We start from the raw sequence: 25,472 nt of genomic DNA on the forward strand, positions 1-25,472 counted from the left end.
GGCCCATGCCCCCACCCCCCAATTATCACAGTCTTTCTGCCCCCCGGGGGGCAGATGGGGCATTGGCCCCTAATCTGCCCCTTCGGGGGGGGCAGAAAGCCCACTAAACACCAGGGATTTTTTTTGCGCTTTTATTTTCAGGGTGTGGGCTGCCCGAAACGGGCACACCAATGCCCCCACCCTCCCCCCACAAAAATTACAGTCTTTCTGCACCCCAGGAGGCATATGGGAGCTGTAGCCCCCAATCTGGCCCCCCTGGGGGCGCAGAATTCCCACTAGAAACCCTGGATTGTTTTGTTTTATTAGTGTTGGGGTAAGGGCTCCCCAAAATGGGCATGACAATACCCCACCCCACCCCCAGAGAAATTCCAGTCTTTCTGCCCCCCCCCGGAGGGCAGATGGTGGCAGTGGCCCCTGATCTGCCCCCTGGGGGGGCAGAAAGCTCACTAGGCGCCAGCGAGTACGCAGGCTTTTTTTATGCGTGGGGGTGGGGCTGCCCAAAATGGTAATACCAATGCCCCCACCCCCACAAAAAATAGCCACAGTCTTTCTGCCCCTCTAGAGGCATATCAGGATGAAACCCCCTTCCCCGATTCCCCCCAGGGCGGCAGAAAGCCCACTGGGCTCCGAATTTTTTTTAGCAATGTGCATACCTGTGGATTTTGGGCCCTAGCGCAGTTGGCACGTAGGCAAACCTAGCAAACATGTACATTTTTTAAATCTAGACACCGAGGGGAATCCTGGATGGGGTGACTTCACTGGCTCTCACCAGGTTCTGTTACCCAGAATCCATTGCAAACCTAAAATTGTGTCCAAAATAACACATTTTCCTCACATTTCTGTGGTGGAAAGTTCTGGAATCTGCGTGGGTCCACAAAATTCCACCCACCCTGCGTTCCCCAAAGTCTTCAGAGAAAAATGGTACCTCACTTGCGTGGGTAGGCCTAGTGCCCGCGTCAGGCAAGGGCCCAAAACCTATTGAGGAGACATCAAAATTACCTATCACAAAACAACCTGGTTTTGCAAACGGGGTCCCATGAGTTTTTGGCCCCGGGCTTGGCGGCCATCTAGGGAAACCTACCAAACCCACACATTTCTGAAAACTAGACACCCGGGGGATTCCAGGGAGGTATGGCTTGTGTGGATCTCCCAACGTTTCCTTACCCAGAATGCCCTGCAAACCTCAAATTTAGCTGAAAAGATCACCTTTTTCACACATTTTTTTGTGGGAAAGTTGTGGCATCACCGGACTGACACAAATTTCCTATCACCCAGCGTTCCCCCGGGTCTCCTGATAAAAACGGTGCCTCACTTGTGTGGGAGGCTCAAGTACCCGCGACAGGCAAGGGCCCAAAACGTATTGAGGCGACATGAAAATTGCCTACCTCAAAAAGACCTGGTTTTGCAAGGGGGGTCACCTGGGTTTTTGGCCCGGTGCTCGGCAGCCACCTAGGGCAACCTACCAAACCCACACATTTCTGAAAACTAGACACCCGGGGGATTCCAGGGAGGTATGGCTTGCGTGGATCCCCCAATGTTTCCTTACCCCGAATGCCCTGCAAACCTCAAATTTAGCTGAAAAATTCACCTTTTTCACACATTTTTGTGTGGGAAAGTTGTGGCATCACCGGGCTGACACAAATTTCCTACCACCCAGCGTTCCCCCGGGTCTCCCGATAAAAACAGTGCCTCACTCGTGTGGGAGGCCCAAGTACCCGCGACAGGCAAGGGCCCAAAACGTATTGAGGCGACATGAAAATTGCCTACCTCAAAACGACCTGGTTTTGCAAGGGGGTTCACCTGGGTTTTTGGCCCGGTGCTCAGCGGCCACCTAGGGGAACATACCAAACCCACACATTTCTGAAAACTAGACACCCGGGGGATTCCAGGGAGGTATGGCTTGCGTGGATCCCCCAACGTTTCCTTACCCAGAATGCCCTGCAAACCTCAAATTTAGCTGAAAAAATCACCTTTTTCACACATTTTTGTGTGGGAAAGTTGTGGCATCACCGGGCTGACACAAATTTCCTACCACCCAGCGTTCCCCCGGGTCTCCTGATAAAAACGGTGCCTCACTCGTATGGGAGGCCAAAGTACCCGCGACTACAGCTAGGCAAAAACTACAAAACTACAGCTAGGCACTTTGCTAAAAAAGGGTAATTTTGCAATGTGAAAATGTGGTGTGTTCACGTTGGGTTTTGAGCCATTTCCTGTGGTGGGCACTATGCCTACCCCCACAAGTGAGGTACCATTTTTATCGGGAGACTTAGGGTAATTCAGATTTGTAAAGGAACTGTTATTACCTATTGACTTTCGATGCTTTTCTGCCTTCCAAATGAAAGACATTGTGTAAAATAGAAGTCATTCTGAAAAATGACTGATAATTCTCATGCTAGTATGAGTATTCCAATTTCGGAAATGTGCAAATATCTTCTGTTTCTAAACTCTATATTTTGTTCCCATTTCAGAAATATATAGGTGTCTTTCATACCGATTTTTCCATGTACACATTTTTACAGAATAATTACTATATACCCGGTACATAATAAAAAACCATTGTAAGTTGCTGCTCAGTTTTTGGCTCTGGGTTCGTCGGGTTCTTGGTGAACCTACAAGTCCTATATATCCCCACAACCAGTAATGTCCAGCGGATGTAACTGTATATTGCTTTGAAAGAGCTGTCAAAATTAGAAGAAGTTATAGGTGAAAACGTTGACACAAAAGGCGCTTTTTTTCAACAAATTTTCAATTTATCCTATATTTAACTGTTAGTTTCTATAAAGAAACCTTGATGGATCTACACAAATGACCCCTTGCTGAATTCAGAATTTTGTCTAATTCTCTAAAATGTATAGCTTTCCAGGATCCATTATTGCTTTTGTACCCATTTCTACCATTAACTGAAAGGAGGTTGAAAGCACAAAAATTAGCAAAAATAGGCTATGTCCCAGAAAAATGCCAAAACTGTGTAAAAACTTTTGGGTTTCTGACAAAAGTCTGGTATCCCCTAAAAGCTGGGAAAATGGTGATTTCATCCCCACAAACCCTTTTTTGATAACATTTGCAGGAAAAAACACAGATGCTTTCATTTGCAGCCCGTTTTTCCCATCTTCCCCCAAAAAACCTAAATTTTGCTGTATTTTGGCTCATTTCTGTGACCCCTCCAGGGGAATCCACAAACCCTGAGTACCTTCAGAATCCCCATGATGTTGGAAGAAAAGGACGCAAATTTGGCGTGGATACCTTATGTGGTCAAAAAGTTACAGGGGCCTCAGCTCACACTACCCCAAATAGCCAAAAAAGGGCGTGGCACAGGAGGGGAAAAGGCCTGGCAGCGAAGGGGTTAAATCCCCTCGAGCTCCGAGAGGCCTTTGTAAGACATTGGAATGTTGCTCTGCGGGCCTTTACCGGCCCGTAGAAGCAGGGAGAACTCCATTGTCTACAATGAAGCTCCCAACATTCCAATGTTCTAATGTATGTTAACACTCGAGTTTTGTATAAAATGTTTCCGGGGCAATTGACCAGACGGGGATGACCCTTTCAGTAACTTACTGTTTGATGAGCAATTTAGAAGGCACTGGTCTTCAAATGTTTGCCTCAAACAAGTTCTGCACTCAGAACCTGCTCTGCTACTTCAAAGAGCTCGTGATGAGCAAAACATGTGCCAGGGGTTAAAAAATGAAATATCGGAAAAAATTAATAGTTATCAAAGTAAGAAATTGAAATATTGGAAGAAATGAATAGTTATCAAGCATTGCTTCACTGGAGGTTTCTGCTTTCACACATTTAATTTAAATCTATTTCCTCTAATTAACTAGACATTTTGAAAACTCAAACAACTGTACACTGCAAAGAAAATGTATCCCACCTTTTATATGTATGTAATTAGTGGATAATCCTAACCTATTACTTAATCTAAGATTGACATAAGTATAGTGTATGTGAATAATACACTTACCTGACTGCTCTGCTCCTCCACCCTCAGTGCCTCCCACACTGGCAAAGATGATAATTGAGCAGCTGTGCTCCTCCCATGCTGTGATCTTCAGTTGTGAAGCTGGTACTCCTCCGGTGACAATGCTCTCTCGTTTGTGTTTAGAGAGCAGGACTCGAACACAGGGGCATATTATCAAGAAACCGTGTTAAAATTATCGCCACTTTAGCGGCAGAAAACTGCCCCTAAAGTGGCGATAATGGGCTTGATAATATGCCTGTGAGAATTCCAATAGAAGCCCATGTTGACACCAGAACATGGGCTTCTATTGGAAGTCTCAAGGGCATATTATCAAGCCCATTATCGCCGCTTTAGCGACAGTTTTCCGCCGCTAAAGTGGTGATAATTTTAACGCCGTTTCTTGATAATATGCCCCGTGGTGTTTTTAAATCTTGGCTGTGTTTCTTGCAGTCTTCAACAGTTCTTGGGTGTTTTAAGACTGCATTTAATTTTGCAGTAGCTTGCTTCAGATCTTGCCTCTAGTATTCGCACTTATTTGTGCAACAAATGTCCCATCAGCCAGGCCTCTTTGTTTACCACCACCCCTACCGAAGACTTCAATTCAGACCCACTGAATTTGTATTTTCTGACACGATCAGGAGCTGTGCTACTGGATTGGCACTTTTTCAGTTATGTCATTTCCTGTTGAAGCAGTGTTTGTGCCCATCAGTGGCGGCCGGCACAGGTAAGATCGGTGAGTGGTAGGATCGGGTGCGGGCGAATCTACAGATGACAGGATAGGTAAAATTAAATAAAAAAAATAATTAAATCACTTACCTTGTGCTCGCCCGGATGCAGCGAGCGCAATGTAAGTGGTTTATTTTATTTTTTATTTAATTTGACCTATCCCGTCGTCTCTCGACTCTCCCCCCACCCAGCCCCACTTCTCTTACCTGTGCCGGTCCATGCACTTTTTCTAATGGAGTTTAATGGGCTGGAAAATCGCATTCAGTAAAACTGCGTTTGATAAAATTGCACACATTGAAATAGTCACTACAGGAGAAAGTTCTCCGAATTGAGCTATTTTCCAGGCCCACAAACAATTTTTACAGCTAGTAACAGTAAAACCAGTTCCAATTTTACCACATTCTGATTTACCATTCAAAATGTAACCAAGACTATAGAGTGAGTTTTTGGCACCCCCTTACTTAAGATCTTTCGCACTTACCTGATCCTGATTCGATGCTTTTCCTTCCCAGTCTTGTGCTTTTCATATCCAAAGAGCATTTTGGTCTCAGTGCTTTTTTTTTTTTTTAAGTTCAGAAGAAAAGTTTATTAAAGGTAAAAAGGTGGCAATATACAATACATATTATTGATCCTAAAACAATATATCACATATATACTCCAGCATAAATATATGAGTGAGAATAAAACGTAAAAAACACAACAAAAAGAAAATCAGGAATAACACAGTGCATATGTAGATAAAAACTAGAAGAACATCAAGAAAAGTCGTGGGGGTTTAAGTACTTCCTGCTGAGATGGGATTGGTAAAGAATGTTGCAATGCACATTTATCAAAAAATGTTGTGACAGGTAACCATAACTGAATTCGCTTCGTAGCCATTTGTAAAGGAAACAGGAGGAATGTATCCAGTCTGTTATAATGGCATACATCATACCACCAAGCTTTGTAAGAAATGTTCGTGAAGTCTTTCCAGTTTCTCGTTATCTGCTGAAAAAGTGAACACGAAAAAAGCATATGAAACAAATCAGCATCAGGAGATGCGCAAGACCAACAGGTATCTTGTACAGTGGTGAATCTTTTATTTAAGGTGTGAGGAGATAACAAAAGCCTATTGTAGGTGTAAAACAGTGTTTGTGTTAAACTAGCTGTTCTGGAGGTTTTACGTATCTTAGTCCAAATTTTATTCCACATTGGTAAGGACCATACTACATTAAAATCTCTCTCTCAAGCGATTTCAGTCTTGGATTTTTGTCTTGGTAGACCTTTGGATTGAAGAAGAGTGTATAAAGTAGAGGCTTTAGGTTTAGTACGTAAAAGAGTGGACAAGTCAGTAGGCACATCAGTAGTATGAGAATTGTTAGAATCACTAGCAAGTTTAGTGTAAACGTCAAGCACCGTGCGACGGAGAATATGGTATTTAGAAAGCAGAGCGGCATGCAAATTATAAGACTGTCGAAGCGAATGAAAAGAAACAAATTCACTATTTGAAAATAATTGGTGGACCCAGATCAAACCATGTTGCCTCCATGACTTCCAATAAAAAGGTTTATTGTTTATTAATAAAATGTTATCGTGCCAAATGGTGGAGGCTAAAAAGGACTCTAGAGTGTCAGGAATTAAAGGGAATAAAGGGGAAAGAAGTTTGTAAGTAAATTTAAATAGGGGAGTAGATAATGTTTGGGGTTTACAGGAAAAAGAGAGATATTCTTGAAATGAAAAAGGGGACAAAAACGAATTTTCAACAGTTGCCCATAGGGGACAATCTGCTGTAGGCAACCAAGCAACCAATATGAGGCCTGTCGTAATAAGAAAGCTTTTTGATAGACAGGAAAGTTAGGAAAATTAACCCCTCCCTTAGCTTTAGGACGTATTAACTTGAAAATAGACATACGTGATTTCTTATTGTTCCATAAAAAGGAAGACAGAGCTAAATTAATTGATTTGAATAATTTTGGAGGAATGAGGACTGGAATATTGGAAATGGTATATAAAACCATAGGGGAGAGCATCATTTTTATAGTGTCTAAACGGCCCCACCAGGAAAGGTACCGGGGGTGCCATTTAGTAGTAAGTTCTGAAAGATTTTTAATACAATTATTCAAACATAAAGTAACTGTGTCTTTGATTGTGGGCGTGAAATTTAAACCTAGGTACTTGATATGAGAGGACTTCCAAGTAAAATTCGTTGGGGCGAAATCAGCTTTAATCAGCTTTAAAAGTGAATTTAGCCAGAGGTAAGATTTCACACTTATCGCTATTCAGTTTATACCCTAAAATCAGTGAAAAGGATTGAACTTCCTTTAGAAAGGCAGGAATTGATTCACTAGGGTTTGAAATAAAAAGCAAAATATCATCAGCGTATGCTGCTAGTTTGACATTGGTATTAGGGGTCTTAAAAACGTGTATTTGTGTATTTTGACGAATCTTTGAGAGAAAGGGTTCAAGGGCTAAAATAAAAAGAAAAGGAGTTAGGGGGCAGCCTTGACGCACACCTCTACTAAGGCCAAAAAAAGGTAAGATGAGACCATTGGCACAAACCGCAGCTCATTGATTAGAATATAAAAGTGAGATTAGGGCTGTAAACTTAGGACCAAAGCCAAACAATTGGAGAGTGTAAAATAAATATTGCCATTCAACTCGATCAAATGCTTTCTCCGCGTCAAGCGCTATAGCTAAGAGAGTGTTTTAAAGCGGAGCTTTAGATAAAATATTAAAAAACAGTCTTGTATTGTCATTAATGACTCGTCCTTTCACAAAACCGGATTGCTCCTTGACTAATATATTTGGTAAAATAGGGTCTAAACGTAAGGCTAGTGCTTTAGAAAAAAGGTTGTCATCTATATTGACCAGTGAGATGGGTCTGTAATTTTTACAATATTTCAAATCTTTGCCTTCTTTAGGAATTAGACATATATGAGCTTCTGAGAAAGGGCCCGCCGATTCCCCCAAAGAGTGAAAGGAATTAATCAGAAGGTGTAATTTAGGCAATAATAATTTAGAGAAGTGGAGATAAAATTCGACAGTGAATCCATCTGGTCCAGGTGCCTTATCTTTTTTTAAGTGTTGGAGTGCAGCCAAGAGTTCTGGTTGTTTTATGTCTGTGAGAGCATATGGCTGGTGGGATTCATTTCAGAAGTGTATAATGATTTGTAAAAAAGTGCAAATTCATTCCAAATTTCCGTGTCATTAAATTTTAAGATAGAGTTATCATCAAAAATAAAATCGATATTCAGTTTGTTGTGTTTGGTTTTCAAATAATTGGCTAAAATTGTACCTGCCTTATTTTTCCCACCATAATATTTTGCGCTAGATTTCAGGAGGTAAAATGAGGCACTGTCAGTTGATTCCTTATTGAATTGTAGTTTTTCTTTTATAAGGGCATCAAGAACATCTTTTGAATTGGATGTATAAAAAGAATGCTCCAGTCTCTTAATATCGTGAAGTAGGGATCTCGAGCGCTTGCGAGCAATGTTACGCTTTTTGGCCACATAACTAATAATAAAATCTCTCGCTGTGGCCTGAAAGGCATCCCAAATAGTTGAGAAAGGTAAAGAGTTAGTGTCGTTTATGGAAAAGTATTCATCAAAAAAGGCAAAAAATGAGGAAGAGAATGCTGGATCCAAAAGAAGGGAATTATTAAATCTCCATCTTCTGGAACCATTAACTTTAGGTAAAATATCCAAAACAATTGAAACAGGGGCATGATCAAATAACAATATAGGTCCTATTTCTGCATTCAAAAGTGCTTGTGAAATATTGTGGGAAACAAAAAAGTAATCAATACGTGTTTGAGAGTGGTTCACAGGGGAATAACAAGTATACTCTCTGGTGGTGGGGTTACACAACCTCCAAGCGTCCAAAAGTTTGTGCTGTGTGATAGCATGGACAAAAGATTTGTGTGGTTTGTTAGGAATGAATGGAACTTTAGAACTTCGATCTATAATGGGATCAAAAATCTGATTGCAGTCCCCTGCTAGGATAAAATTATCTTCCATGCAAAGGGTAATCTGCTGGGCAATTGAAAACCAAAAAGAAGAATCACCGCCAGTAGGAGCGTAAACATTGAGAAAGGAGACTGGAAAATCCTTCAACATCAATTTAACTTAAAGCCATCGGCCCCTACATCAGATTCTTTTGATATAAATTTGCAATTAAGCGATTTACGACAAAGCATCATGACTCCATTGCATTTACCATCACCGTTGGGATAAAATATTTCCCCCACCCAACCTCTTTTTAGTTTTGATGACTCATTTTCCATTAGGTGAGTCTCCTGCAAGAATACAATATCTGCATTCAATTTAGCTAAATGGGTCAGAACTCTTTGTCTTTTTATGGGGGAATTCAGCCCTCTAACATTCCATGATACTAATCTCAACGGCATAATGGATCAAGAGTAAAAATAAACAAGGTAAATGAATAACAACAAATCAATTCAATGAAAGAGTCAGAGAAGACATAAAAGGGAATACAGATCATACATATGGTTACCAGGACCGAAGTGCAAGAGAGAGAGAAAGGAGCTAACCGATTCTAGGAGGAAGAGCCGAAAAACAGAAGGATGTATAGCTGGAGCTGTGATTCAGAGGGAAGAGATAAGAAAGTGATTGTGAGATAAGAAGAATAAATAACACTAAAAGCTGAAAAGTAACCACCTCGAAATAAAGGTTGAATGGATCAGGAAAAATAACAGGATAAGATACACAAAAAGAAAAAGACCTAACAACACTCGAAAGGAGAGTAAAAAGAATATATAGAATGGAGAGAAACAAGAAGATTAAGAACACAAAAAGGATGGGAATATAGGAGGATAACATACCTACATAAGGAGAAACCAGGTGGAAACGGGGAGGGGGTGGAACCACATGGAATGGATGATACATCCAGGGGTCAGCGAAGCGGAGGACCGGGAAGACATCATAAAACAGGGGTAGGGAATCTGTGGCAACAAAGCAGAACAAACATTAGAATAATCTGTGAGAACGAACATTAACAGTAATATTTAGGAACCATAATAAACAAAAATCTCAAAAAGTAAGACATAGGGAAAGCAACCTCAAGTATGCCGATAACAGGGAAAAACAACATTTAAACTGCCAAACAGTAAAGTGGGGAAAACGAGAACTCAATCAGCATTTCAGTGAAAAACCATGTCAAACATTAAAAGAGGAGGCAAGACCAGAGGAATCCATGAGATTCAGTTAGCACGAATTGATTAAGTTTTGTAAACGCAAAGGATCCTCATATGTGGTTGTTCTATTATTGTGTGTGACTTTAAGGAGGCAAGGATGAAAAAGTCCATATCTGGCTCTTATTGAGCGCAAGTCAGCTTGCATATTCAAAAAAGCCTTGCATCGGTTAGCGGTAGCTTTAGCATAGTCTTGTGCAAAATACAAGGAAGAGTCTGACCATGTGATTTTGGGAGAAGCTCTGAGCGCTGAAAGAACCTTCAACAAATCCATGTATTCTAGGAAGTCTAAGATGACTCCGCTGGGCCTTGGTGAGGACGAAGCGTGTGCTGGAAGACGACCTAGCCGATGCGCTCTTTGAATGTTGAGTACCGTTCCCTCTGGCATATGGAGCAACTTAGGGAGGAATGATTTGAAAAAAGTAAGAGAGCCTGTCCCTTCAAGTCCTTCTCCCAGGCCATAAATGCGTAGATTGTTCTGTCTGCTGCAGTTTTTCAAGTCCTCGACTTGTTTCTGAAGTGTAGAAACTTGAGAATGAAGATGAGAGACAGTAACACAAGTTTCTTTAAAGGAGGAAACATTTTGTTCAACTGACGAGACTCTTGCTTCAAGTTGAGACCAGTTGTCCGTTAAGACTTGTAGTTTAGTATTAGTGTTATATCCTGAGTTTTACTTAATTGTAATTAGCCTAGGTCTTCCTAGCTGCTCAGCCAGAGTGAGAGATGGTAACGGAATGTTGGTGTGACTGTGATGAATGGAATGCCTGGGTGCACGGCTGTTACATGGGCTGACATAGAGGCTGTAACTAGGGCCTAAGATAGGCTAATGATGAAGCTGGTACGTGGCTGAACCTTGTCTGAAGTGATCTGGAACTGGAACTAATAAAGAAGGCTTTGAAACCTACAACATGGCTACCAGTGTCTTCCTGTACAGATTACAACAATTAGTCTCTTCCATGAATGGACGAAGAGCTCTAATTTCCTCCTATAATAGCTCCATTGACACTGGTGATGCTGATTTAGGTGGCGATGGAGGATCCTTTTTTAAGCGTTTAGTGTTGGATTTTCCTGAAGCTGTAGACGAGGGCTCCATTGTTGTATCTAAACTTTGAGAAGATGAAGCTAGAGAGTCTTCCCATTAAGAAAATCCAGAGAAAATCTTCGAATTCTTTATAAAAATATGTTTTGGTTTAGAAAAAGAAGGATGGGGTATCTTTGTTCTGCCCATAAAGCACAGTTAGCGTACTCCGAGCCAGTGCTAGTGTACTAGGAACCAAGCACAACGAACAATGTGCTGAGAGTAAGAGAGCACCGTCGAAGTAGAGCATGTGAGACTCTCTTAGTCAAGACAATCGTTTTCAGTCACACTCCATGCCATCTTCAAAGCACTATTATGACAGAAATAAAAGTACACAAGCCAAAGAGCAAATGAGAGCTCCAAAAAGGGTGTACTGCGGCTTGCACCACCAGTGTTTAAGCTAAAACAATTAATTAAACGAGACACCACAGAAAGTGATCACATTGAGCTTGCCAATAGCAATCCCCCTTGATAAATATGCTGAAAATAGTGGAGAGCAATGTTGCTAAAGTAGGAGAGTACTGTATCCTGAGGACATGCTGTGAAGAAATGAATGTGCACCCATAATTATTGCTGCACACATGGGGGTGAAGAGGCTTAGACATTGTCCAAAATAAAAAAATACAGCACTGAAACACCACAGTTCCCTCGCAAAAAACAGCCAGTTAGCATTGTTGGTGCACTGGCAATGGACGAAGTAGCATTGGTGAGCAAAAGCAACATTTCAACATCGTTGTGAGGAGACGCGTGTTCGCGTGTGAAATTCAAAATGGCAGCCGCGCTAGAAACGGAGATGCTAGAGAACTCACTTTGGTGAAATTAGCATCCAATTGCCGCATTAGAAGTCCGCGGGGGTCTCAGAGCATGTCCCATAAAACCATATGTGTCCCCAACAGAGCGGCAGCTGGCCTCAGAGCGCCGAGTCTTCCCTGCGGACTGCGGAGCTTCACCCGGGCGCCGCCATTCACTCGGGCGCCAAGCCACGCCCCCCGTCTCAGTGCTTTTTGATTGGACGCCATTCTTCCTTCCACTACTTACATTGGTCCTTCCAGTGTATTTGAGGGACTATTTATTCTCTGTTCTATCTCTCCCTGTGCCCTGTTCTCTCTTCTAGAGCCATTCTGTATTAAAGCCTATTGCCCCATCATTCCCCTTGTGCTCTGAGTGCCGCTCACCATGGTCTTGCGTGGCAGCCACCTTAAAATCATTATCAACCGAAACATTCCAAGTTGGCTGTCCATGCACATGCCTGAGCACGTCCACAGCAAATGCACTCAAATATTGTGCTAGATATGGGCCGCATCGCCCATCTTTCAATGGATTTTCTGAAAGTGTGTACTGCATGGTGGTAAACATAAGGAAGATCATTCAAAGATGGCTGCCACAGATGATTGAGTATCTACTGTGGCCATCTAGAAAAGAAAGCCTTTACCAAAACCAGTAGGTAAGCAAATATTGGCATTCATCTTTTTTCGCTAAAACAAGCTAAAGCTGTAACTAAAAAAAGCATTTGCCACTAATATAGCCCAAATGCTTAGTGGCATATTCACAAGGGCTTTATCTCCGCTTTTTTGGCTTTAAAAGCCAAAGAAGGGGAGAATGCAAAATCGCATGTTAGCACCCTTTTTCACTACGCTACCCTTTGCATCTCTAATGAAATGCATAGTGGGCGTTCCAGAGCAAAATAATAGGAGAAATGTCGCTAAGCGACATTTCTCCTATTATCAAGCTTCACGCTAACCCTGTTAGAGACAAAAAAAAGCAGCGCTAACCACGGATGACGCTGCTTTTTTACGTCTGCTAATTTTCAGATTTAGCCATGTAATCCAATGGGAGGTAGATTACATGGCTAAATCCACCATGGGCTATCAACAAGGATCCCTATCCTTGTAGTTTTGTCACTGCATTACCAGCGATAACCTCCCAAAATGCCGCTGTCGCAGGATTTTTTATCGCCTAGGTGGTTAGCGTTGTTAATAACGCGATAACCAGGCGATATTATCCAGCAATAGCTGGCGTTAAAGAAATTAAAGCTAAGCGCCCTTGGCGTTAATTTTCCCTGTTCCTTGTGAATATGCCCCTTAGTGCTTGAACCAATGAACTTCAAAATCTGTATTCTACACCATTATTAACAGTTGCATAGATTAATCTTGACTCTGCATTTTTCCAAACCAGAATGTACACACTACCTATTCTTCAAATAATGGAGGTCACTTTTTAGAGAGGGTGCATTTCTTTGTGCATGGCGTAGGTGTACGTATATACACCGATCTATATTGACGTCTGTTAATTTCAGCTTTAACTCTCTAGACTTCCATGGAGTAATGGTAATCCGAGTCTTTGGGGCATAGTATCAAGAACGGCCTTAACATTATCGCTGCTTTAGCGGCAGGAAACTGCCGCTAAAGCGGCGATAATGGGCTTGATAATATGCCCTGGAGAATTCCAACAGAAGCCCAGGTTCACACCAGAACATGGGCTTCTATTGGAATTCTCAAGGGCATATTATCAAGCTCATTATCGCCGCTTTAGCGGCAGTTTTCAGTTGCTAAAGCGGCGATAATTTTAACGCCGTTCTTGATAATATGCCCTTTTTGAGTGTTCAGGTGATCTTTCTGTAGGTGACCTGCTGCATGGCACATAGGTGTGTGCCTAGTCGTCCAATGAGCCTGGCAAGCAATATTGGTTGTTCTAAAAGTTTTTTTATAATGTTTTTTCTCTTTTTCTTTGCAGATCGCTTTATGCTGAATATGAATCCACTCGGGACCTGAAGGGGATTCCTACCTATCACTTCACACTTCCCAGTTTTGCATTTGCCTCTCCTTTGGTAAACCCGGACAATGAGTGTTACTGTACGGAGAGGGAGCTGTCCAGGAACTGCAGTGCAGGAGGAGTCCTAGACATTAGTCGGTGCCGAGACAGTAAGTTGCTATCAGTGAAACAGGTGGAAGTTTCGATAATTGCTGACAAGTATTTAACATGTGATTTAAATGTAAGGTTTTCCTACAAACCCTTAGCTAGAAACAATTCTCGCCTGTAGGTTCAGCCGTAGTAATGAAAAACAATATAAAAAGGCACTTGCTTTTCTTAACACAAAATATGTGTACCCATTACTCACTTACATAGCTCAGACATTCAATTGTCTTTTTGGATACCTGACATATACAAGCCAGGAAAGTTGGCGATCATGTTCTCGATGTGTGAGACACACCTCGCCCTCTGGGCCCTTGTATGCCAATTAGCCACATGGACGCCAACTCATCATGATTACGATGGTAGCAAAAGATCCATCATGGACTTTCGACTCCAGTGGCATCACTGCATTGACTCCCTGAACACATTTAATGGTACCTGCTGTCTACCTTATGTGTCCCCAGCTGACATCCTTGCAGCTGGAACTCCCATGCTAGTGCAAGTCCCGAGTATGTATGTTTTCCCATACTCCAGGGACATTTATATGAGGAAATTGACTATTAATTGTACTATATCATGAGCATGTAGGAACGGTCTTCTTTCCTTGTGTATTCAAATATGATGCCAAATAGATATGACCACATTCATAGGGGCAGATTTACAAGCCCCCTGCGCCACCAGTACGTCACTTTTTGTGACGCACTGGCAGCGCATTACACTGCCCCATATTTACAAGGACAGGAAAAGCCACCCTGCGTGGCTTTTCCTGTCTTTGTAAATATGGCCCCTTCACATGCAGCACTTTGCGTGAAAGGGGCGTTACATGGGTGTTGCTGTGGGTGTTCCCACGCAACACCCATGGAATGATACACATTTCCAGATTTAAGAGGAATCGTAAATCTGGAAATGCATATGAATGCTACAAGGGGAGGCGTAGGGAGGCGCAACGAAGAGAAATGTTTCCATTTCTCCTCGTTTTTTCCTCTTTCAGTGTGTGCTGCATTTTGCAGCACGCATTGAAAGAGGAAAATGCCTGTAGTGGTTGTTTTTGTGCAGGAAGGTGCCCCTTCCTACACAACAACAATCTCCCCATGACGCAGGCATCCTTGCACCATGGTGCAAGGGTGCCTGCGCCGGCGCATGTCTGCAGTTTGTGCGCCGGCGCATGTCTGCAGTTTGTGCGCCAGTGCAGGGGGAAGCAAAGAGATGCGACATATTGTAAATATGTCACATGCCTGTGCTTTGAAAGTGAATCAGTGTGGCGCAGCCAAATTGCTTGCAGAATACAATGAGTCACTTTCATTGTAAATCTGCCCCATAATATTTACCTACTGGGTCAGCAGATTCCCCTGGCAGAACACCTCATGTCATGCAGACAGGGATATCTGTGCCTTCGGCGGAGTCACCGCAGAAGTGCTCCATTGAAGTTTCTCAACTTTGCTAGTAGGGTCCATATTTGTTGAGTCCTCTTGACCAAGGTTTGTTTTCAAGATACAAGCACCAAGAGGGAAGTTTGATATTTCAAATAAATGAAAGTTATGTACAGGGAGATTTTACCCTATGCAATGTTTGTTTTCTTTGCACGGGGCTTCTATAAGCTGCATGACAGTACGGGGCAGGGAAATCTAGTGATGGTGGCAACATCCTAAATAGGGTCGAGCAGTTGCCACTATGACGTAATAGCTCTGTGATGGATGGGCCATTGGTTCAGTTGTTTGGAATGGTGGAGCCATCTAAGACTCTGTAGGAACACTGCGGTCTCCCCACCTCCGCATGGGGCGAGTATCTGTAAGTTTGGTAGGGCGGGAGCACCCTCAATGCAACCTCTATTCACAGAGTTGCTGCTTCTCAAACTCTAAATGCTCTAAGAACCTCTGACACTTGAAACCCACAGCTAACATTTCTGCAAAGCCAGAATTTAGCTTGATCTAATTCTTCTGCAGCCGTACCGCAACCTAAGCCGTAGGGACTGCAAAAGATGACGCTCCAGAACCCAGTGCAGACGGAAAGAGAAGCCTAGCTGCCATGAGCTGTCTCTCGCGCAGTAAAACTGCACCAACTGCACACACTGAACCAAAAGCAGGCAATATATTGCAGCACTAAAATGTAATGTGTTGTTTTTAGAAACTCTCAAAACATATGTGAAATGTTTGTTTCACATCTAGGAGCAAGATAGCATTAGAGAGATTTTTTTACAACAGCAAAATAAGTTAGGTGCACCTTGTTCATTATGAAATCTCACAAGTTACATTAATAGCACGCTACTGAACCTAAATCGTGGAGTTCAGTCATGCAGGTCTTTGAAGCCATTAGGGGCATATAAAAATCCTAGAGAAACCATTTAACTTCCATGTGCATCTATTCCTTTTTATGGCAAACATGGGGCATTTTAACAATTAGCAGAATATGGGACATGCCTTATGAAATCTCAAAACACTGCTGGCTTGTGTTTCACACAAAAGGTTGACCAACTGATTCAGGTACTAGAGCACCAGGGTGCTCTAGTGCACCAATGTTGACACATTTTCGTCGAAGAAATATTGTAGTATGAGGATGGGTAGTTACTCAGAATAAAAGTCATTCCCTACCACCACGTGCTAATACTTACAGTACAAGGCTGTATGGTCCATGACCCTAGTCACTCTGTACGCAACACCACAATTGGCATTGGTTACAATTTCATACATTTGGGAACTACATTGAGAATTGCTTCCACACCCTGATATGGAGTCTTAAAATTAGGATTTTTTCTCAGTTTAGGAGTCCTAAAGTTAGGACTCCTAACTTTACTACTACTAAACTGAGAAAAATCCTAATTTTAAGGCTTTCGGTATTCACAGAAGGCATTTAGGAGTCTTAAAGTTAGGAGTCCTAACTTGACTACTACTAAATTGAGAATAATCCTAATTGTAAGACTTTCGGTATTCACAGAAGGCATTTAGGAGTCCTAAAGTTAGGACTCCTAACTTCTGTGAATACCAAAATGAGTAAGTGCCTTCTGTGAATACCAAAATGGTAGTAAGTTTAGGATTTTGTCTTAAGTTAGTTCTGTGAATCGGGCCCCAGTGCTAAAATGTGTGTGCTTACTCCTCTAAACAAAATTGGCTTTCACCCAATTGGCATATTTAATGTACTCGTAAGTCCCTAGTAAAGTGGAATGCCATATATCCAGGGCTTGTAAATTAAATGCCTCAAGTGGGCCTGCAGCACTTATTGTGCCACCCAATTAAGAAGCCCTTTCAAATTTTAGGCCTACTAGTACTGCCTGTGTGTGCAGTTTTAAACTGGCAGTTCGACCTGGCAAAATAAATCTTATAGCAGGCCTACATCTTCCTTTTTAATACAATCAAATCATGTTTATTTCGGGTTAAACAAATCCATAAAAACAACAACAACAATAAAACATAGAGAAACAATATGGCTAAAACGAAAGCCACAAGAATTCACGTCACTTATAACATCTTGTCTGATAAAGGCATTCTCTATGTAAGAATAAATAAAATCATTAGTGCTTATAAAAAATTGGACACATTTAGGTAAAAAAAGGTGTCAGATTGATGTACCTATAAGATCTAAAAGCAGTTAAAGATCAATCAGCAAGTTGAACCGTAAATCAAAATCATTTAAGATTGAATTCATTATAAGGCGCCTAGCCAATCACAGATGTCATAAAGTTGAGGAAGGAGCACAGCTTAACAATCATCAGGTAAAGTGCAACGTGCAATGTACAGTCACTACAATACATATGAAGGAAAATAAAAAAGGACAATGGGTTTAGGTAAATGAAGATTAAAGAGACAAGAAAATACATGTAATTATTCAAGTATACATTACCAAAGCTTTACGTCTAATGTTCCACATCCTGCCCAGGACCTTTGCTACAAAGCATGCATAGAGAGGTCTAGAATCAGACCTTAATATTATTAGAGCTGTTGCGTAGTTCCTTACACCTAGTAATAGGCAGACTGGCTTAATCCAAATACGTCTCTAGAGTGTGTATGCTGTGGGCTACATTTTCGTTATATATTTTACAATCCAGAAGTATCATTGACATCCCTAACTGTGTTGTCCATTTAACAGCAAGCACCTTAAGTGGTAGGGAGTCTGTCCTGAACTGTATATATAGTTTTCTATCGACTGGGTTAGTGATGCAGCCCAAATACTGTTTATATAGTTGGTTTGGCTTAAATTCAATAAGGTCCACAGACATAGTCCCTCTGTTGATATTATGGGAGTCTGTCTGGGCCATCCACTGACAGTATAATTTCTTTCTTGGATGGGGATAATTCAGTGTCCTTAGACTCCCAAAACGTCAGCAAGCCCAAAGTAGGCAACACATTATTAATGATCGTACACTAGTCGATTTTGCAGAATCTATCCAGCCTAAAAACACCTGGCAAGGCTTCTACATAGTTAGCGAGTTCAGGGGTCATTTTAAGTCTCCCCCAAAAGAAAACTGGTCTAAGCTTTGCTTTAGCTACAATGAGCTTTCTGCCCATGTTGATGTCCAGTGGGAAAGATGGTGTACTAATGGGTGTACTAATGGTGTTCTGTTTTGGTCATGTCAGATAGATTGTAATACCCCCAGAGTTCTGCACCATACAGCACTGTAGCATTAGAGTCATAAATCTTCAGTGGAGGACCAATTGGTTAGCTATTTGAAGCATGATTCTCTTTTAGAATGGTGTCTACTATTTGTTTGAGTTTAAGGAATGCTGTTTTTTCCATGCAATGCTAGCTGTTGATTCCCAAATACTCAAATGCATCCACTCTTTCAAGCTCCACACCACCCAAACTCATTTTCCTTCTAAATGATTTATGTTGATTCTTGGACTTGGCCCTTTTTGCAGAGTCATCCCAGAACTTTTTGCCTTCCCCCTGGATTTTTTCTGACCTGTTGGTGGTGGCTTTAGGACTCTGGGCACTTTATCCCTGCTGATCAGTGCTAAAGTGCATGTGCTGTCTACGGTAAATTTGATAAGATTGGTCTACACCTGTTTGGCATATTTAATTTACCTGTCAGTCCCTTGTACAGTGGTATCTCTTATCCCTGGGGCCAGTATATTAAATGCTACTGGTGGGCTTGCAGCGCTGCTTGCTTGCGTCACCCACCAAAGTAGCCTTTCAAACCTGTCTCAGGCCTGTGCCACTGCTGGGCCTGCATGAGCAGTTTACTGCCGCTGGGATGTGACACATAAAGTGGTTGCCACGTCTGTGGCTCCCCTTTTACTACATATCAGTCACCCCTAAGGTAGGCCCTGGCTAGCCCAATGGGCAGGTTGTGGTGTAGGTAAAAGGTAGGACATGTGCCTTAACTGTGTTGCATGTGATGGTAGTGACAAACAGCCTATTTGGTTTCTCACTACTGTGAGGCTGCCCTCTCCTAGGGATGCATTGGGGATTCCCTGATATGTGCTGCAGTGGTAATTCCTGAAATGAGAGGGGTATCGTGATCAAGTTAGGTATGTTTGGAATAGTGGTGATAAATGATGCATATTGGTGTTCGCTGATTTATTATCACTATTTTAGAAAAGCCACTTTTAGAAGTAGGCATTTCTGTGTGCTATATGTCTCTGTGCATGCCTGTTGTGTATTAACTGTCTGGCCTTGGAGTTACACAGGGGCTGGGGAGGTGCAGTGGCTCCACAGAGTCTGGATGAGTCAGTGCTAGGCTGAATAGACCTGTTCTGCATTTGGAGTAGTGGGAGGAGTAGCACCTACACCTGAATAGGGCTGTGCCTGCCTTCCACAATGATGGCTCCGCCCCTCTGTGGTGTGTCCAGAGCCAGGGCTTACACTTACAAAGGGGAGTGTTGTGCTCCCCCAGAACTGGTTTGAACTGGGCTCAGAGCCCTGGGCCAGAGGAGAACAAAGACATGTGCCCTATAAGTACTGGGGCTGTGACCCCATGTTTTTGGGAGCTTGTTGAGAACTGGAAGAAGAGGACTGCTGGGTGCCAGGAGGGACCACTGTGGGACCAGGATCCCTCTAAAGTATGGACTTGTTACCCTGATCTGAAGACCCCACGTGCTGACCTGCCTGCCTGCACCTGGTTGGTGTAACCCAGGGCTCCTCACACAGTGATTGTAGTGTTGGGCTCCAGGGCAGGGTGAGACCTCGACGGAGGCCCTAAATTAAACATGCCGCATTCCCTGTGGTAGGCAGGCAGGAGCCCAAGAGCCTACACAGGAGAAATCAGTGACAGTGGGCATTAGGTCTCTAAGGTGTGCACTGGGCCAGTGGTTATTCTGGGGCACGGTGGACTATGGTTATACCGGGCTGTGTTAGTCCCGTATGTAATTAGGCTGTGGATATGACATTACCTGTGAGAAATACAAAGAGGTGCACGCTGCAAGTGTTTACTATGGTGTACTGCTAACCATGTGTTTATTTATTTATTTGTTTATCTCACTTGTAAAGCGCACTAGCAGGCATCCTGGCGCTGACAAACACGAGTGCACAAATTGTGGGTAAACCTCGAGAAGCTAACAACAAACTAGATATTGGGGAATAGCCAGGTTTTTAATCTCTTTCTGAAAGGGAAAAGATCCCTGACTTTGACTTATCTCAGTTCCAGCGGAAGTTCATCCCATAGTCTGGCAGCTGATACACCGAAGGCTCTGCCGCCTGATTTGACTTTCTTGACTCTAGGTATTTCACTAGTCTAGCTGAGGAGGAACGCAGGCATCTCCCTGGAGTGTACCATTCAAACTTTCTCTGCATGGAGACGGGCCCGATCTCATGCAGGGCCTTGAACACCAAGCAGAGAGATTTAAACTGGATTCTTTGTCTAATTGGGAGCCAATGCAGCTCCGCCATAGCCAGTGAGGATGATGAATCTCTAGGCCAGCCTAATACTAACTTGCCGCTGTTGACTGAATCCGCTGAAGTCTATCTAAAAGATATTTCGGGGACCCAAGTAGCAGCACATTACAGTAATCTAATCTGCTTAGTATAGTACTTTGTACTGCTAGCGCTCGCACCTGGGAAGGCATTAAGGGAAAGATCTTTCGCAGAGTTCGAATAATGGCAAAACAACTTCCCACTGTTTGGTTAACCTGAGCCTCAAACGTTAGTTTGCTATTAAACATAACGCCCAGGTTCCGAACCTTCTCCAACGGTCGTAATGCGGTAGGTGAATCTAAAGGCCAAAAGTTAACAGGCAGCACAGAAGGAACCTTCCTGACTGAATAATAAAGGACCTCGGTCTTTCCAGCATTGAATTGCAAAGAGATTCCCCTCAACCAGTGAGCCATAATAATAATAATATTAAAGAGGTTTATAAAGCGCCTGGTTACACTCACTAGTGTGTCCCCGTGCTGCGGCCATTTGGACCATCCTAAATACGTGGTAACAGTCCAAGAGAAACAGAAGGCTGATAGGACTAATCTGGCTGGAAAAGCCAGGTCTTCAGTTTTTTTCAGAACTTGGTTTCAGATTGTTCCAGCCGTAGATCCAAGGGGAGAGTGTTCCATTGCTTAGCTGCAAGGTAGCGGAAGAATCGTCCCCCAATTCTTTTTCTTTTTATAACAGGAGCTTTAACACGGCCCACGCCCGAGGACCGCAAGGCCCTGGAGGGCGAATAGGGGGAGAGAAGATTGTGGAGATAGATCGGGCCCTTCCTTTGAAGGATTCGGTGACTAATGCAGAGGGCCTTAAAGGAGACTCGTTCTTTAACTGGGAGCCAGTGTAGAGTAGATCGCGCATTTTTTGATGAGGCTCTCCTGGGAAGCATCAGGACAAGGCGGGCAGCCGCATTCTGCATATATTGGAGCCTCTGCATGCTTTTACTGCTGGCGCCCAAATAAAGGGCATTCCCATAGTCCAAACGAGAGGTGACAAGTGCGTGGACTAAGGTTTTCCTAGACAATACTGGGAGCACGTCAAGAACTTTCCGGAGGCCTTTCATTATACCAAAGCACTTTCCAGCAACTGTCCTGGAATGGTGGTCAAATGAGAGCTTGGAATCTAACCACATTCCCAAGTCCTTCACCTGCTCCTTAGGGGCAGGGATAGGGCCCAAGGTCTGTGGCCACCATTTAGGAGACCATAGTTTGGTATCCCTACCCACAATGAGTACCTCGGTTTTATCACCGTTCAATTTAAGGCAGTTGTTCGCCATCCAACCGGCAAGTTCTTGGAGGCACAGTGAAAAGTTGGAGGCATCCTCATCACGAGATTGGGATAGCGATACCACAAGCTGCGTGTCATCTGCATATGACATGACACTGACGCCATATTTTTCGATATTATCGGACATGGGGGCCATATAAAGATTGCAGAGCGTAGGGCTTAATATAGATCCCTGAGGGACCCCCTGCTCCATCCTGATGTTCTTGGAATAGAACGGTCCTTGGGCTACTTGAAAACTCCTGTCCTAAAGCAAGGAGCTTAACCATTTCAATGCCAGATTGGCCAATCCACCTTCCTTAAGGCACTGCAGCAGAATAGGGTGGGCCACAGTGTCGAACGCAGCACTAAGGTCAAGCAGGATCAGTAAAACCGACTGACCTGCATCGACCAGTCTGCGGATGGTTTCAGTAGAAAAAAGCAGAGCCGACTCTGTGGAGTATGTCGCCCGAAAACCCGATTGCGTGGAGTGCAGCAAGTTATTCTGATTCACGTGCCTCATTAGTTGGTCATTGACCACCTTTTCCACAATTTTGGCGATGAAAGGTAAAAGAGAGACTGGCCGCAGATTTTCCAGCTGACTATAGCTGATCCCGGGTTTTTTTTTTATGGGCACAACCACTGCCTGTATCCACTCTCGGGGAACTATGCCTGTGGTAAATGAGAGTTTAATGAGGTGTCTAAAATAGGGCGCCAAAGTGTCCATACAGTCCTTCATGATTCTGGGTTTCATGGGATCTTTCGGGGAGCCCGACTTAATGTTCAGGGCTAAAGCTCGAAAGTCAATCAAGGATGGAAGGCTAAAGCCCGAAAGACAGGAAACCTTGTTCATAATACCAACTCTTGGCACAGCGGACTTCCCATTACGAGCCGCCTCCGGAAAGGTTGAGTAAATTCTCTCAACCTTATCGGAGAAGAATTACGCTATCATGTCACATGCCTCAACTGATTCCTTATTGGGGGGAGAGATTCTATCCAGCGAAGATAATTCTTTAAAGATCATGAACAGATCTCTAGAGGAGTTCTCTGCTAGTTCAATTTTGGTGTTATAATAGGCAGCTCGTGTCTTCCTTATAAGAGAGTGGTAGTTCTTAAGACTAGACTTATAACATAGTTTCCTATCTTTGGAAAAGTCTGCTCTCCAGCTACGTTCCAGAAATTTGCAGGAGGATTTAGCGACCTTCAGTTCTTTGTTAAACCAGGGAGCAGATCTACCCTGTCTATTCGGAGCATTGGAGGCCCAGGGTACCACCTTGTCAAGTGCCTCATTAATGCGGTATGTTAAGGCATCACAGGCAGTTTCCACTTCACTCCCCCATGGAGGACCTCCCTGCAGTAGGGCCTGATTAAACTTAGTAGCCGAAAAGCTGGCCCACTTTCTCTGGGGTTTACCTGATTTAAGCACAGTAGGGGGTTTTAGGATCGTAAAACTAAAGGGAACCAGATAGTGGTCTGACCATGGGACCGGGATCGGAGCGTCCATCCTGATTTCTTCCCAGTTGGCAAAAATGGGGTCTAACAAATGTCCCAACTGATGGGTAGGGAGAGTAGATTGGAGCATTAGATTGAGCGCGGCCATCTCCTGACGGAGCTCTTGTGCAGGGGCATTATCCCTATCATCGAAATGAAAGTTAAGGTCACCCAGCACCAGTACCTTAGCATACCGTAGAGCTAATTGAATGACCTGTTCTCTGAGACTGTTGGCAAACTGTAGGATAAGGCCAGGAGGATGATATATCAGCAGGCCCTTGATAACATGGCCCGCAAACAGCTATGAAACACTTCCAAAGAAGTCGACTGATCTCCCTCTAAGGAGAGAATCAGTGTGTTATGCTCAGGGGAATCCTACCAGTAGTTACTAGTCAGCCTGATGATGTTATGACAGTAGCCTGATTGGCCTAGTGATTCATGTAATCCCTGTGAAGTCATGACTAGTGCCTGGGGCATAGTGTAATATATGTGTGATTGTGTTCTAATGTGTTTTTATGGATAATACAAAGGCTATTTTTATGTAACCCTGTGTGGAGTTTCTTTTGTGTTGTGCCTAGTTTGTCGCTGCTGTTAAGTGTGTTGCGCAAACGCTTTACAGGACAGCAGGTCGGAACGCACAAAAAGGGAACGACAAGCACGGAGCAGCGGAGCAGACAGGCTCTAACCTGCCTTCCCACAACAGCTGACTTCCGTTGCCTCATCTGGTGCCTGCCCCCATGGATGGTGGGAAACGTAGCCCCTCCATCACATGTTTCCCAGTCATGCAACAATAGAAGGAAGAGAGAATCATGTGCCTGCGCCTACTCCGATAACGAGCCCCGGACACAGTCGTGACAATAGGAACCATCTGACATATATTATTTTACAGGTGATTTTCACAGTATGTTTAAACCACTGGTCAGGGATAATGTTAAGTTGGCCGGTGAGGAGGATGAATAGTGGGCTATTACCCCACTTGACTTAGTTCCAGGTAAAAAGTGGGCCCAGGCAGCTGAAAACTCTTATTCTAGAATATGGTGTAAGGGCCGCAAATCGTAGAACATGTTCAGACAGTAGAGGGACAGCCTGCCGGTAACCCTACGAGTCTGTTTCCTGCTGCACGCCGTCCTAATGGCTCACTCTCCTGCCGCGACTACAGTCTATCTGCGGAGTCCATTCCTTCCCTGCTATGACGGATACCAGAAAGGAGCCAGTTTGTTGTCTGGTACCTGAGAGCTGAGCGGTGAAAAGAACCTTTCCAGAGTCTTTGTCCTCTTCGATCCGAACAGCTCCTGTGACACAACAAGAAGCCAGTTTTGTTTCTTCTGCCCGGAGGGGACGCGGGTATTGGATCGTTCCGGTGCTTTGTCTGCCTCAACTTGCACCGCTCCTGTGTAGGAACACGGAGCACCTCCACAGTACCGTCAGAGAAGTGATGGTGGTGTGCTAGTGCCTGGGCGCTTTTGTTTGTGAGACTTTGTGCTATGTTCTTTATGCTTCTTGCTTGCTGTACCTGGGATCCTGGTATTATTTGGAACTTTCCTTGACTTGATTGCAAAACAGCACAGAGCTGCTGGTTCCTCCTTTGTCTGTAGCCGAGTGCTGGCATTCAGACACTGTTTTCCTGCGAGCTGCCTAAGTGGATGCTGGGGGATGTGAGTTTTGCTGGAGCCTAGACTAAAGTGTATTATGTAGGGGAAGAATTGTATGCATGGTTGTTCTCTTATTTCTTTCTCTTCTCTTGCACACAGGGCACGTCATAAGAGACGATGTTCGATGATGTTCTGACTGGCGCATCCTCCATCCAGCGTTGTTTGTTGTTTTCTCCCATTCCCTTTTCCTGGACACACTTCTCACAGGGCAGCGAGATACGCACATTTGTTCCCTGTGTGACAGTGTAAAGGGGAAGTGGGAAATTATCTTCTTTCCATCATCCGCGCTGGACTTTATCAGCAGGTCAATGGCGCCTCTGTCTTCAGGATCCGACAGAACTACAAGCCCATGTTGTTGAC

General features: G+C 43.5%; 1 protein-coding gene across 1 annotated transcript in view; it reads left to right on the forward strand.

The window, feature by feature from the left end:
• The window catches only part of CD36 (CD36 molecule (CD36 blood group)), a 468,975-nt gene that overhangs the window by 325,047 nt on the left and 118,456 nt on the right, over positions 1 to 25,472 (forward strand). The window contains exon 8 of the mRNA XM_085652881.1: positions 13,681 to 13,868. Within this exon, the coding sequence (XP_085509007.1) occupies positions 13,681 to 13,868 (188 nt within the window). The remainder of the gene's footprint in view (positions 1 to 13,680; positions 13,869 to 25,472) is intronic.

This window comes from Triturus cristatus, chromosome 4_1 (genome assembly GCF_964204655.1).
Source record: "Triturus cristatus chromosome 4_1, aTriCri1.1, whole genome shotgun sequence".
In the NCBI taxonomy this organism is placed as follows: Eukaryota; Metazoa; Chordata; class Amphibia; order Caudata; family Salamandridae; genus Triturus; species Triturus cristatus.